At 49.7% G+C, this 13439-nt stretch overlaps 5 protein-coding genes across 5 annotated transcripts; 3 read left to right on the forward strand and 2 right to left on the reverse strand.

The window, feature by feature from the left end:
* Positions 1-1405: 1405 nt before the first annotated feature.
* Positions 1406-2478, forward strand: PENARI_c015G08787 (glycoside hydrolase family 43 protein; the record flags this gene model as incomplete). The annotated part of the gene is made up of 2 exons (XM_022633848.1): positions 1406-1729; positions 1804-2478. The coding sequence occupies 2 exons, from the start codon at positions 1406-1408 to the stop codon at positions 2476-2478; spliced, it is 999 nt and encodes a 332-aa protein (XP_022486224.1).
* A 285-nt stretch (positions 2479-2763) lies between these two features.
* PENARI_c015G09529 (BCS1 and AAA domain-containing protein) lies at positions 2764-4509 on the reverse strand (the record flags this gene model as incomplete). The annotated part of the gene is made up of 1 exon (XM_022633864.1): positions 2764-4509. One exon carries the CDS (start codon positions 4507-4509, stop codon positions 2764-2766), a length of 1746 nt encoding a protein of 581 aa, XP_022486433.1.
* A 1141-nt stretch (positions 4510-5650) lies between these two features.
* Positions 5651-7838, reverse strand: PENARI_c015G00158 (nucleotide pyrophosphatase/phosphodiesterase family protein; the record flags this gene model as incomplete). The annotated part of the gene is made up of 3 exons (XM_022633659.1): positions 5651-6030; positions 6082-7348; positions 7404-7838. 3 exons carry the CDS (start codon positions 7836-7838, stop codon positions 5651-5653), a joined length of 2082 nt encoding a protein of 693 aa, XP_022486215.1.
* A 1627-nt stretch (positions 7839-9465) lies between these two features.
* Positions 9466-9999, forward strand: PENARI_c015G00028 (uncharacterized protein; the record flags this gene model as incomplete). The annotated part of the gene is made up of 1 exon (XM_022633655.1): positions 9466-9999. One exon carries the CDS (start codon positions 9466-9468, stop codon positions 9997-9999), a length of 534 nt encoding a protein of 177 aa, XP_022486269.1.
* Positions 10000-12418: 2419 nt separating this feature from the next.
* PENARI_c015G06959 (uncharacterized protein) lies at positions 12419-13432 on the forward strand (the record flags this gene model as incomplete). The annotated part of the gene is made up of 1 exon (XM_022633810.1): positions 12419-13432. One exon carries the CDS (start codon positions 12419-12421, stop codon positions 13430-13432), a length of 1014 nt encoding a protein of 337 aa, XP_022486398.1.
* Between the last annotated feature and the right edge of the window lie 7 nt (positions 13433-13439).

Raw genomic sequence — 13439 nt, forward strand, 5'->3', positions numbered from 1 at the left:
AAATCACCAACGTTGAGACTATCCAGTATCGGGACTAGATTTGATCAGTTTTGAATAGGTACCTACGGATTTAATTTCTTACAGTGTGACCTTAGCCATGTGTGATGGCCACGAGTGCCAGCACACCCCACAAGCCACGGTCGGAAGGCCATGCCCCCTTCTCGTGTAACTGTAGCCAAGGGCTTGGGACCCCTGGCCTGGGGGCCGCTTATCCTTCCTCCCGCCTATCAAAGACAACCTTGGAGCAAAATGGCGGCGGTCTGGGTCGCCAAGGGGTGAGATGTCTGATATCCATATGTCTTGCTGCATCCATTTTTATGCATGTTAATCAAGTCCGAGTCTGTTATCGATGTACAGAGTATGTCTGGTGCGACGGTGCGAGGGGCCTTTCGCCCTTGCATCGGACAGCTCTGTACTTTTCTGCTCTGGCTCGCACCAATGATATGACACCCATATTCAAGGCACGCATCTTGTTAATGGACTTTCCAAGCTTTGGTCTTGATCGACATCCGTCAGCCACCCACCGCCCAATCGATTTGTCTTACTCCATTTGGCCGAACTTGGCGATTGATCGATCAGCACTCCAGTCTATGCAGATTAACTCTTAATCCCCGCGGAGGATCTACCGCCCTAATAATTGTCTGCCATGGCTTCACACAGCCGAACTCAGTCCGAGTATCTCCAACTGTGGACCTATGACATGTCGCTTGCAGGTAACTAACATAAGCGACGTCTCAACCAATATGCATCTCTCGGAATCAATCCGCATCACACTAGACCTAACCGATGGAAATCGACATGGATGTAGCCGCCAACGTGGTCGTGCATCACGTTCATCCAGTCATCTTCCTCGTCTCATGATGCCCAGTCCTTTCCGGAATCAACTAAAAGAATTCTAGAATCAAAGAAATCACAAGAATAAAATCTCGAGGTCAAACAGACCCACCCTCTTCTTTGTGCACTCGAACCAACGCATGCAGCCCTCGATTCCTGCTCTCGCCTTGCACTGTATGCTTTAGCTTTGGACTACTCTCTCATGCAGCCCTCTCATTCCCCCCGACTGATAGATCAGCATCATGCACCAGCACGAGCTCATCCATGACTGGTTTGTACAAATTAGTCTTCGCCGAGTCCCGGTGCCACCTGACGGATCTCCATATCAGGCGTGCGGCTATTTCTCCCTTCTCTGCCCCGATTCCTCTTTGAGCCAAGCAGACCCGATGCTGTAGTCTGACATCGGGCGTCTCTTGGTACCCTAAATCCAATGCGAGCCTTGCTCACTGCCAACAGCGGTGGAACTCACATATAAGAAGTGCTTCCCTTCCCTCCCCGACGATTATGTTCCGATCTTCATGATCTGCGTCTTTGTTCTTGCTCTCTTCTTTCCCCTGATTAGCTGATCAACATGCTGTCCTCCTTGTTCACTTCCCCTTCCACGTGGGTTGCTCTAACCCTATCCCTGCTCCCCGCCGTCCTTGGCTCGCCTATCATCTCAAAGAGAGCAAAGGGTGCCTGGCTAGGTCTGAACACCAACTTCCCAGACCCAAGTTTCATGAAGGCAGCCGATAACAAATGGTACGCTTTCGGCACGAATGGGAACGGCAAGCGTATTCAAGTCGCAAGGTCTGATGATTTCAAGACATGGACCTTGCTGAACGTTGAGGCCCTCCCAACTCTTTCAACCTGGGAAACAGACCGAGACCACTGGGCTCCAGACGTAGTCCTCCGGGTAAGCCTCCTCTCGGTCTCCGAGAAAATGCCAAACCCCAATCAAAAACAAAACACACCGCTAATCAAGCCCAGGATGACGGAAAGTATGTCATGTACTACTCAGGCGAAGCCAAATCAAACGTGGGCCACCACTGTGTCGGCACAGCCGTAGCGGACAAACCCGCAGGACCATACGTCCCAAGCAACACGCCCCTCTCCTGTCGACTGGACCGCGGCGGATCAATCGATCCAGCCGGATTCAAAGACAAAGACGGAAGCCGATACGTCGTGTTCAAAGTCGACGGCAACAGCGTCGGTCACGGCGGCGATTGCAACAACGGCATCGAGCCATTAGTTGGCACGCCGATCTTGCTGCAGAAGGTCGCTGCTGATGGCGTTACTCCCATCGGTGATGCGGTGCAGATTCTTGACCGGTCCACTGCCGATAATGATGGGCCGCTTGTTGAGGCGCCGAATCTGATTCTGCACGGTGATACTTATTTCTTGTTTTATTCTACGCATTGCTTTACTGATCCTAAGTATGATGTGCGCTGGGCTACTGCTAGTAGTATTACCGGTCCTTATACTAAGACGAATGTTCCTTTGATCAATGCTCAGAACTCCGGGCTTCTTTCGCCTGGTGGTGGGAACGTTTGTGGTTGTGGTGATCGGATGTTGTTCCATGGTTTCTGTACTCAGGCGAGGACTGATCGGTGCATGTATGTGGCTGATGTGACTTTGAATGGGAAGACGGCGGCTATTGCTTGAGGGCCAGAGTATTATTTTAGTTCTTTCATGATTTGTGCGATTGGAGTTTTGCATTTTGATCATGTTTTTGGGAAGTCCTGTCGCTTCTGATGATATACCCCAGATTTTGAAGGATTATACGATACCAATGACACTCGTTTGATAGGAAGTCATATTTTCCCTGTTTGACCTTCTGGAAGGGAACATCAAATAATATATGTTTTCCAATCAGCAAAAAAAGAGTTCATGCGTAGCAATATTGTATTATTTGGTTTATTTTGGGTATCCATCTATCCATAAAAGCAACTAAGAAAACTTCTCCTTCTCCTCTCTCGCACGCTTCTTCTCCAATGTGCTTTGCATCCATTCCGGTGCACCCTGAATCGCCACTTCAGGAATGTCCTTATGGTTAAGAAGATAACCCTGGATCTCAGCAGCAGTCAATTCTCCACTGGGAACAATAGCGGCAAATTCGTCAGCAAGGCGTGAAATGCGCGATTGATGGGATTGAAGAGCGTCCTGCAATGGATCCTCCTTATCCCCAACCTGGGAGTCTTCAGAGTTCCTTCTCTCCCCAGTGATAGACTTGGCTGAAGACTTGGCAGAGCCATTGCTGGCCGTTCGTGGTCTCTTCGCACGCCGGATATCATTTTTCGTTGTGTTGTATATAGAAATGAACATCTCCTTGATGTCCGCTTCACTGGTGTATCCAAAGTTGATGGTCATATCAACACGACCAGGTCGGAGAAGAGCTGGGTCCAACTTGTCGGCGTGGTTCGTGGTCATCACGAGGATCCGGCCCTCGCTCGCAGCAACACCATCAATGACGTTCAGAAGACCTGAGAGTGTGACGCCGCCTTTGGCAGATGCATCGGGGACAACAGTCGCGTCAGCTTCACCATCTGCCTCACCTGGGATGATCTCGTCGATTGTGGGCTCCGGGGTTGAAACAATAGTCTTGCCCCGAGTGTTGGTAATCCCCGCCGCGTCAATATCTTCAAGAAGCACAATGCACCGCCGCGGCAGGACTGCAAATAGAGACGCGAGACCGTCCTCGTCCAAAGCTGTGGAATTGAGATTAAGCAGGTAAAGCTTCAACCCCAACAGGCCTGCTGCAGCAAAACACAGACTCGTCTTGCCAGTTCCAGGGGGACCATGGAAGAGGTATCCACGTCGGTATGGGATACCACGGTTAGAATACCAGCGACGGGTACGAGGGTGCAGGTACTCCTTGATATCATCAATAAAGGACTGTTTCTGTTCCTGGTCTAGGATAACAGTCGAAAGAGGACGCGGTAGCCGAGCCATGCCCCGATACCAATCATATGGAGAGGTGGCACATGGTCGTTGACCACGATAAATGACAGTGAGGTTCCCATCGCGCTCGACATATGCTTGCTGCGCTTCCGCCAGCAACATCTTCAGGATGGTAGGGTCCCGACCGAAACATGATAGGTAGAGTCGCTCGTTGTTCAGTACCCAGCGTGCGCTCCCTTCCTGGCGTTGTCGCTCCAGCATGAGGGGCCGGTTGCGGTACCAGAAGTAGTGGCAGCCCTGTGCTGGGGTGAAACGGAGAGTCTTGTACTTGTCGCGGCTGAGCACCTTTTCCCAGCATTCATCAAATGAGGCAAGCTTTCCGTCATCGTCTAGCTTGTCCCATTCATTTTCGTCGCCGGCATCTGACTCTTCGTCGTCACTCCAGTATCCGTTGCTTTTGATGCCTGCCACAAACCGATTCGTTTGTTTCATGTGGGATTGGCGTGAGATCCAATACATCAGGTAGTTGAAAATCTCATCATCAAGGCGGATTTCGGCTCTTGATACAAAATATTGACTGAAGCGTGCTGAGGCTTGGTTGTAAATGTATCGGAAACTTGCGGCGAAGACGGCCATTGCGACCACTAGTTGGATGTAGGCATTGATGTCGATATTGAGGTATGACATCAAAATACGTGATATAAAGCCATAACCGGGAACAAGCACCTCCAACATCGCTGTTTCGGACGGGGACAGCGGCCCTGTCACCGTGGGGTATGTTTGGTTGGATTCCATGATTGATCGGCTACAACAGGAACTGGGTGAAGAGGAAAGAATTGAGAATTTGAGAAAGGGGGAAGGATAGAGATGAAAAGAAGAAGAGATGGTAGAGGGGAAACGCCCTGGATGAATATGTTTAGCAAGCCATGTCAAGCATCTTTTATACAATTGCTAGACTCTTGAGCCTCATCTGGATTTAGGCATCAGTTGCGCTCGGACACCCGATTCGGAGCCCGGGAATGACGATTTCTCTGGCTGAAAGCTGCACCCACAAGCCTAGCATGGCCACACGGGATTGATTGGCCATGAGGTGTTTTGCTTGCTGCGGCTTGTGGCTGGCCTTGAGTCATTGGTCTGGAGGCCCAGTGCGTGGCTGGCCCGTATGGTTCAACCTTGAGTCAATTGAGTAATTGAGCATTGCCCGGGTTAGAAAATTGCAAAAAAAAAATAGCTCATACATACATACACATACACACACCAATTTTAACTTCGTAGAAGTGCAAAGAAGTGCAAAAAGAAACTCTCCCTCGGGGAATCGAACCCCGGTCTCCCGCGCTTATCGGTTTTAATGACAAGCGGAAATCATCACCACTAGACCAAGGAAGATTGAATGACCGAGTTACTGCTCGACCACTTGGCTGGTTGATGGAGTATTCCGCCATCTTTGACACTGTGGACGAGATCCCATGTTAGATACCGCAAAAACACACTCGGACTTGCACCCACGAACAATATGAAAGGAGATCATCTTTATAACCTTCTCCTTTTTCTATCTCTCTTGATGTTGTTTTTAGGCTGTGGTGTAATTGAAAGTTTATCGTAACCTGATGAGTACCGGATTTTACGACAACGTCCAGATATATATCTTGGGCATATATTCCCTCATGCGGGAAACATATTCGAGCAAGGAATTTAAGAATCTCTACGCAAATAATATTATCTTCCACCTATGAAACAGATAGAAAGATGCTGAAGCGTCCAGAACTATAGGAAGCGCAGGTTGCATGAGCATCTCAGAGGAGCCAGATACAGGGAGTAGTGTAACAAGGATATGCGAGATCATTGATCTAAGTCTAAACATTATATATACGTGAATGTGGGTATCTTCAAAATACAGCAAGGTCCAACCGGACAGAAGGTAGATAGAACCAAAGCATCAGCCCTGCGACTCTGGGTGATTACCCTTGATAGCATCAGCAACACCGCCAGCCCAATGCTTGAAATCATCTAGTTTGTCCCAAACCGAGTTCCACCAGGTTGTACCCTTTTCACCGTCATTGTCTCTATCATTGTCGGTAGCAGGTGGTGTCTCAGATGAAGTGGTAGGTTGTGGCGCTGGTGCCGGTGCCGAGGTTGAGGGTTCTGCTGTTGCAGAAGTCTGAACCAGAGCTGGTGGATCAGGAGGTGTATCCAGGACTGGAGCATCTTCGTCGGAATGGAGTCCGATGGGCTTAAATGGCAGACGCAGAGTGCCATTGCTCGGACGAGGATCTACGCCCAGTGAGTCGCAAAGAATATTATACACCTCGGTATTTTCTAATAACTTCATTAGCCCAGATATCAACCAACAGTAGAAGAGATACTCACGGAACACTTCAACTCGACTATTAGGCTGATGCGGGAAAGCTGGACCACGCGCAATGAAAATGGCACGCATCAACGGATGCTCATGATCATAACCGTGAATACCTCTTGGGTAATAAGCTTCCCCAGCCTTCAAAGCTGCCTCGACGTCCCATTCTGACCGATCGACAATGGCCCAGCCAGTCTTCGGAATGACCCACAGTGGTGCAATGCGGTCGTTGTTTGAGAAGTGATAGCGTTCCGGCATTGTCTCCTTTGTGTAGAACTCGAACGCATGCTCCCAATCTGGGGCTACCTTCTCCAGTTGTGCTTGCAGGATTGGCAGATCTTCTGGCCGCTTCGGGCGAATACCAATAGATGGCCACCCGTCGCGGTGTTCAATCAGATTGTAGTCAATGAGGTCGTCTAGTTGGACGACTCTTTCTGTGGATGTCGTAGCCATCCCATGGTCTGATAGAACAACAACATTGACCACATCTGTCAGGTTTCGCTGAGCAAGACCAGCCATGATGTCGGCAACCATGCTATCCGCTCGACTAATTGTCTTTCGAATCTCAGTGCTGTTGGGTCCAAATTTATGCCCATGGCTATCCACGTTTGGGACGTAGGCTGCGATAAACTGCGGGCGCTCAGGTTCCACCTGCGACCCATCCTCGAGGCCAGGGAGATCCAAAAGTTCCAAAACTCGATTAACCTTGCGGGACAATTCTTCTGTCGCATTGTATTTGTCAACAATACTTGGCTCCCTGTCTGGGATGTGTGCCTCAGATCCGGGCCACATGTGAATGGCAGTCTTCACACGTTGCTTTTCAGCTGTAACCCAGAGCGGTTCGGCATTCCACCACTTGGGTTGCATGCTGATAGATGAATGGGTGGAGATAAACTCCTCATCATTCTCCGGATCCCAGAATGTATTTCCCACAACTCCGTGGCTCTCGGGATATAGCCCGGTCATGAGCGTGAAATGGTTGGGGAAGGTGACACTCGGGAAGCTGGGGGTCATGTATTGCGGGGAGACGCCATTGGCGACAAGGGAGTTGAGCGCAGGGGTCAGGCCGCGGTCGAGGAAGTCGGCTCGAAAACCATCGAGCGAGATAACGATCGTGGTAGGCGCGAAGAGTGCGGTGCCATTCGAGAGCAGGGGTACAGGCTGGGCGCGAGAAGCTCGGAAGCCACTTGAGGCTTTGTACGCCCCAAGGACGAGGATGAAGAAGAGTATGACGATGAGGGCACCAATGAACAAGAACTTTTTCCATGAAGGCCGAGGGGGCTAGGTAGTGAACTCATTAGCCAGAGAAGTGTAGGTATTTGTAGTAGGTGCTTACCGGGTCATATGTGTACTCGTCCTTCCCATCCAAATCCAACGACGACCCGCTCAATAGAGAGGCATTGTCATCGCCAAACCCTTCCTCCATCTCGTACATCAATTCACCATCCTCACTGACCCTCTCCCGGCGGGAATTCCGCCGCGGTCGGCGCTCCTTGTTCTTTTTCCCAATTCTCACGCTGGCACTATGCGGGCTGAACATCCTCCGCAGCCCCTGTCCAGCGCCTCGCCTGGTCAAGAGATTCTCTAACTCCTCCTCCTCTTCCAGGACCGCCCGGTCGTGCTCTGCGATCTCCAAGGTACTGCGGTTCTGATGAAGGAGGGCATCGTCGTCGGAGTCGGAGTCCTGCTCGGAGGGCGACCGCAATGACGAGGCATCATTGTCATAGTTCGCAGGATGAAGAAGTGAAGGACTCAGGTCTGGGCGTCGCATGGCTCAGCCTATGAATACATGAAGACAGTGACAGAGCGGAGTTGGAGAAGCCAAGGGAGATCGACCCGAGAACGCCAAGACCAACACGATAAGACCATCTTTAACACAATAGTCACTTGTGGAAGTGTCGCCTGCTGAGTCTATCCTTACTGAAGCCTACACTTGTTGTTTTACTGTCTACTTTTTTGCAGCTCTATCTCAATCCCCACACAAACAGACGCGGTTCCATCCCTTTGCCTTGAGCATTTGGATTATCCGCGCGCAACACACTAAATTTGTCAACAGCAAACGACTACATGTAACTCCACATTCGTCTCCAGTTCTGCTGACGAAAATACTCCACAGGCAGCTGAGAACGAAGACAAGACTTGCCAAGAGGTGTCATCCTCCTCAAGCGGCATTATGCAGACTGTCCGTGGCAGCCACATTCCTAACTTTGGGATTGCAAATGTCAATAGTTCGGATGATCGTGCGTCAGGAAGCAACGCAATTGACATTCCTCGACAAAGATCCTGGGGTTACAGATGACAGATCCTCAAGCATTGATCCTCTACAGTTAGCTGTATTGATGCAAACTGACATATGCCGAATGCAGTTTGTGCCCGGTGGGCGATTGGCCAAGTCACCAGCCCTACAGGGAGGGAGCTTGAAGTGTTGCTCCATGCAATACTGTCTGCCCTGAAGCTCCCGAGGTGCATGACACCAATGTCTGTGGTTGTTTTGATTCTCTTCATATGGTAATCTGGAAGTAGCGCAAAGCGCTAGCAGCGAATGTATAGTGCGATTCCACCTGCCTTTATAACCCCAGGGCACAGAGTCCCATGACCAAGATCCAGTGCATTTGTGGTACCTCTCAGCCTCTTTAAAAGTTCCACAGAAGCTCGTTCCTGGCTATTCAGCGAGTCGGGAGACTTGGAGATACGCTCCACCCATTGTCTGGAGACATCGCTGCATGACTTCGGACAACGTGTCTTTGTCAAATCTTTCTGAAAACAGCTCACGAACAAAGAAATCCCCACAAAGCCATTCTGACAGCCGGGCGTTGATCAATCTGGAATGCTTCACTGGCGTGGTGGCTTGAACCTGGCTGTCCGCATGCAATGGCCAACTTCCTATTTGGGAACAACACATCACGTGACCCATACTCCTGGCTCCACCGTTCGCCCGCGAGTTCATGACGCTGTCGGCGCCGGACTAACGCCGATCGTCGCCTTAGGGTTGCACGATGGAGCTCGGCCGGAGCCCCAGTGCCCAGTGTGACATACCCGCATGCGGAAATGACGATATGAAAATCTCGTTCCTCTGACCATAGCCAGGGCAGGAACAGCAGAGGAACAGGTCCGCTGTGAAAATTCTCTTCTCGTCATCAATAACTTTAATTGATCTATGGGCCGGATTTGGACAGCTCACGATGTCTATAAGAATCCCTTCCTCATCGTCCCTGGCCTGAGTTCCTTTCCCTTCCCATCGCATCAGCATAATTACCCTAGGTAAGCTTCGCTCTATGAGACTCCCAGTCTCAACTCTCTTCAGCTCATACTAACCTGCCATCTAGCTCCTTCATTCGTTCAGACAGGAAGCAACACTTCTTGATCCAATCGCTTTTCTTTCAAGCCCGACCAACAAAATGCACTTCACTGCCCCCTCCGTGGCCGTCCTGGCCCTCGCCGCCGGTGTCTCTGCCGGTGTTGCCCAGAAGGAGCCCGCTGTCAACACCAAGAGTGTCATCAACAAGCAGGCCACCGGTACCGCCACCGGCGCCCATGGCACCGGCATCCAGACCGGCACCCACCCCATCGTGACCGGCACCCCTAACAACGGCACCCAGGGCAATAACAGCACCATCGTCGTTACCTCGACTGCCCCATGCTTCACCTGCCAAACTGGTAGCTCCACCATCCCCGTGGTTGTCCCCAGCAGGACCCCTGCCGCTAGCTCCGGCGCCGGCGGCGCTGCCCCTAGCGCTGGCCCTAGCGCTGGCCCTGGCGCTGGCCCCTCTGGCGGCGCTGGAGGTGCTGGAGGTGCTGGCGGCGCTGGCAACACCCCTGCCGGCCCCAGCGCCACTGGCTTCACTCCCTCCAACCCCGGCTCCAAGGTTTCCGTTCCCCAGGTCGGTGCCGCCGGTGCTGTCATGGTCTACGGTCTTATGCTCCTTGCATAAATACCTCACCTCTAATATTCGGAATTTAGTTTTGTTGAGCATCGGTCCTTTCTCTCCCTGATATCTTTGGTTTGATTAATTGCTGCTGTCCGTGATTGGATTGAAATACCAGAGAGCGAGAGATAACGGGCTCTTCAGACAGGCGTTGGGGATATGACTGCTTATATTGTGCTTTTATCCTGTCTTTGATTTTTGGGTTGTTTCAATACATATCTAATATAATGTTAATCTCAAAAAAAAGTATTTGGATCAATTGTTCATTCAAGTCAATTAGTCTACTCGATTAAGCAGCCAAATAGACAAATCCAACACGTTCATGGTTACAAAAAGTCAGAGTCAAATAACCTCCAGTAACTGACAACCGACCAAGGAAAACGACAAGGAACATGAAAACCAAAAGAGCAGAACCCCAGGACCCTGCAAATACCCCCTGAGCTCCCCCTCTCGAAATCTCTGCTATACTTCCTCTCTAAGTAGACTGTATTGCTCATAGACTTCTCACGCCAAACTTTAATCCCAGGACCTCAATGGCGAAAATGTAACCGTAGGTACTCTCATGGTCATACTCTATTAATAGAACCCTTTCGATCATTTCAAAAGCCTTGGGTGGTGTGTACATGTGCTGTGAGCCGTTTAACGGGGTGTTGAGCATAGAGTTAAGGTTTGGATCGATCTTGATTTAGGGTTTGACGTCAGCTCTACCTTGACGCTTCTGGAGTGTGGGGGCTCTCGAGAAGGCTGTGCCTGAATGCTTCCTTGCTTCTAACGTCAACGATCTGTCTCTCAACCGTACCGTCGCCTAACAGGCCTTATACGGGCTAAGTCCTTTTGAGGGTATCGAGAAGCGATGCCAGGTAGAGCGCCGAACTAACCAATACCGGAGTATAGGTCTATTCGTAGTGTTGTTAAGTTATAATCAAGTTGTACGAGTCACCAAAGGTTCTAAACAGTAGACATAAGTAACAATGTATGATTGAACACGAAGAACTAAACTAGATATATAAATAAGTGCCTTTATATATCCTGAGTTCTTCCAAGGTAGAACGGTAGAAAGTAGAACAGTAGATTTGCCTTGGCAAGATCTACTAGGTCGACTGTCGACCTTCTACTACCTACGTAATCACGTGGTTGCCGTCTCATTGGTTATTGCGGTATACAATAAGATAGCGAGTGGAAGGCCGAAAGTGGCCTTTGGCGCGCAGACTCTGTCCATCATGTATAGGTACATATGTACAGGATGAAGTCTGCCGGGTGGGTCCGCTCAGGGTAGATCATGCTCTTGCTCACTGAGCATGATCACGTTTCTCTTTTCCTTGAATACCTAGGGTGCCCAGAGTATAAGGTACTGCACGTGATCTGATGACAGAAAGATCAGTAAGTTGCGGCCCCATAATCGATTGGTGCCTGGTAGGTCCGTAACAGCAGGGCCAGCTTCAGCACCTTCTTAGCCGCGTACGAGGGCAAAAACGAAGTGTAGTGTATGTGGAATTCAGGGTCATAGAATGACTACATGTCCTAATAGACCTCGAGTTTAGCTTATCGAATTTAATGGCGTTTTGGTTAAGATAATTGCATTTAAAATAATTAGATAGGGGTGGGGTGGCGGCTCGCTTGGGGTGGCGGCTCGCTTGGCAAACACGTTAAGGTGATAGTCACGATAGTTGTCGACGGTGATGTATAAGAAGATTATAATAATAAGGTGAAGTTCTTTAATAGTATTAATTGATAGTCAAAAATAAAAGTAGATGATAGTTACAATCTCTTAGGACCCTTCCTCGATGTCCTATATATAGCTAACTAGCTTACCTAATAGAACGACCACGAACCACTTGCATGCCCAGTTTGGGTCCTTGTAGGCCGTTTGTCAATCAAGCAGAAATCGATACTGTATCTTTGTAAAGTTGCAGCAGCCATGAATCTAGCAGGACCAGCTCCTACAATGAGGACATCTGTTCTCTGGGACTTGTTGGTACGGTTTGATGGTCATGATGAAAACAGAGGAGTAACGGCTTTTTGGGCGTGCAAGTCGAAGTGACGATGGGGCTTGATACTGTAGCACGGGGAATGATGCTGATTATTTGCCATTCTCTTTAGGGGATCGTTAATTCAACACCCCTTTGCCTATTTCAACACTCCCTGCCTGAATCCTCAGGCACCAAATCCCAATCCGGTCACCGCCTTTCTCACCGCTTTTGTGCCGAACTTTTATTTTATTACCACCTGGTCTACCACTTCACTGCAGATAGACTAGAACTCGAGGTACTTAGAATTACTATGTAAACCCCTACTAAAAATAGGTCACTCCTGTTCCACTGTAGTACCCAATAAGAAATTCAAAATAATTGTTGTTTACACCTTCAAACCTCCCATTTACTACCCATTTCTCTCGCATTTCTCTCGCATTTCATTGCTTTTTACAATGGCTTCCTCACAGCCTAATTCGCCGTCCGATTCTGAGCCTGAAGCTATTCCCGAGTCCCCGCCGACGCTGCCAAGCCTTCCTGACGCGCCGCCAAGCCTCCATGACGCGCCGCCAAGCCTCCATACCTTCCCGCTACCCCCTCTCGATCAGTATTACGATACACCAGAGCAAGGAATGGCCGCAATCAATGCTTTTGGCGCATTACATGGCTACGCAGTCACCTCATTACGCTCTAAAAAGACGAAGAGAGGAGTTAAGAAGGTCATATACATTTGCTGCGATCGCGGTCGTCCAGTAAGCACTCGCGCTCGCCCTGAGGGTGCTCCAGAGCGTAAGCGTCAGACTACTACGCTTTCAAATAACTGTCCTTTCGCTATGGCTATACGGCTGAATCTAGAGACGGGGAAATGGTCTTTTACGGTGGAGGATACGTCACATAACCATACGCCATCTCCTCTTTCAACCCACCCAATTCAGCGAAGTCTAGAGCTTTCTACAGTATCAGACGGCATCCAAAAGCAGCTAGAGCAGGGCCTACCTACCCGCCAGATCCTTCATGCTCTTCGAAAGGACAATCCAGAGACTTGCCTTAATGCCCAGGATATCTACAACTTCCGGCATAAGCTTCATGCTGAATTCCTTGCCGGCCGTACTCCGCTTCAAGCTCTATTGATAGAGCTTCCAAAGGACGGCGAATGGATCTTCAAGTATGAAGTTGACGATGAGAATCATGTTACAGCCCTCTTCTGTATGCATAAGACGAGTATAGCATTACTTAAGACAAATTCATGGGTTATTTCAATGGATTGCACCTACAAAACTAACCGGTACGGGCTTCCAATGCTCGATATCGTCGGCTTCACTGCTACGGGCTCAACCTTTTACGTCGGCTTCGCCTTCATAAAAGACGAGAAGGATGATAGCTACGAAGTCATTTTAAGCTGTCTTGTAGAGGCTTACGAAGCTCTCGGCCTTCAAGCACCCCGGACGATCCTTACCGATAAGGAGTAGGCGCTAA

This window comes from Penicillium arizonense, assembly GCF_001773325.1.
Source record: "Penicillium arizonense strain CBS 141311 chromosome Unknown PENARI_contig015, whole genome shotgun sequence".
Classification (NCBI taxonomy): domain Eukaryota; kingdom Fungi; phylum Ascomycota; class Eurotiomycetes; order Eurotiales; family Aspergillaceae; genus Penicillium; species Penicillium arizonense.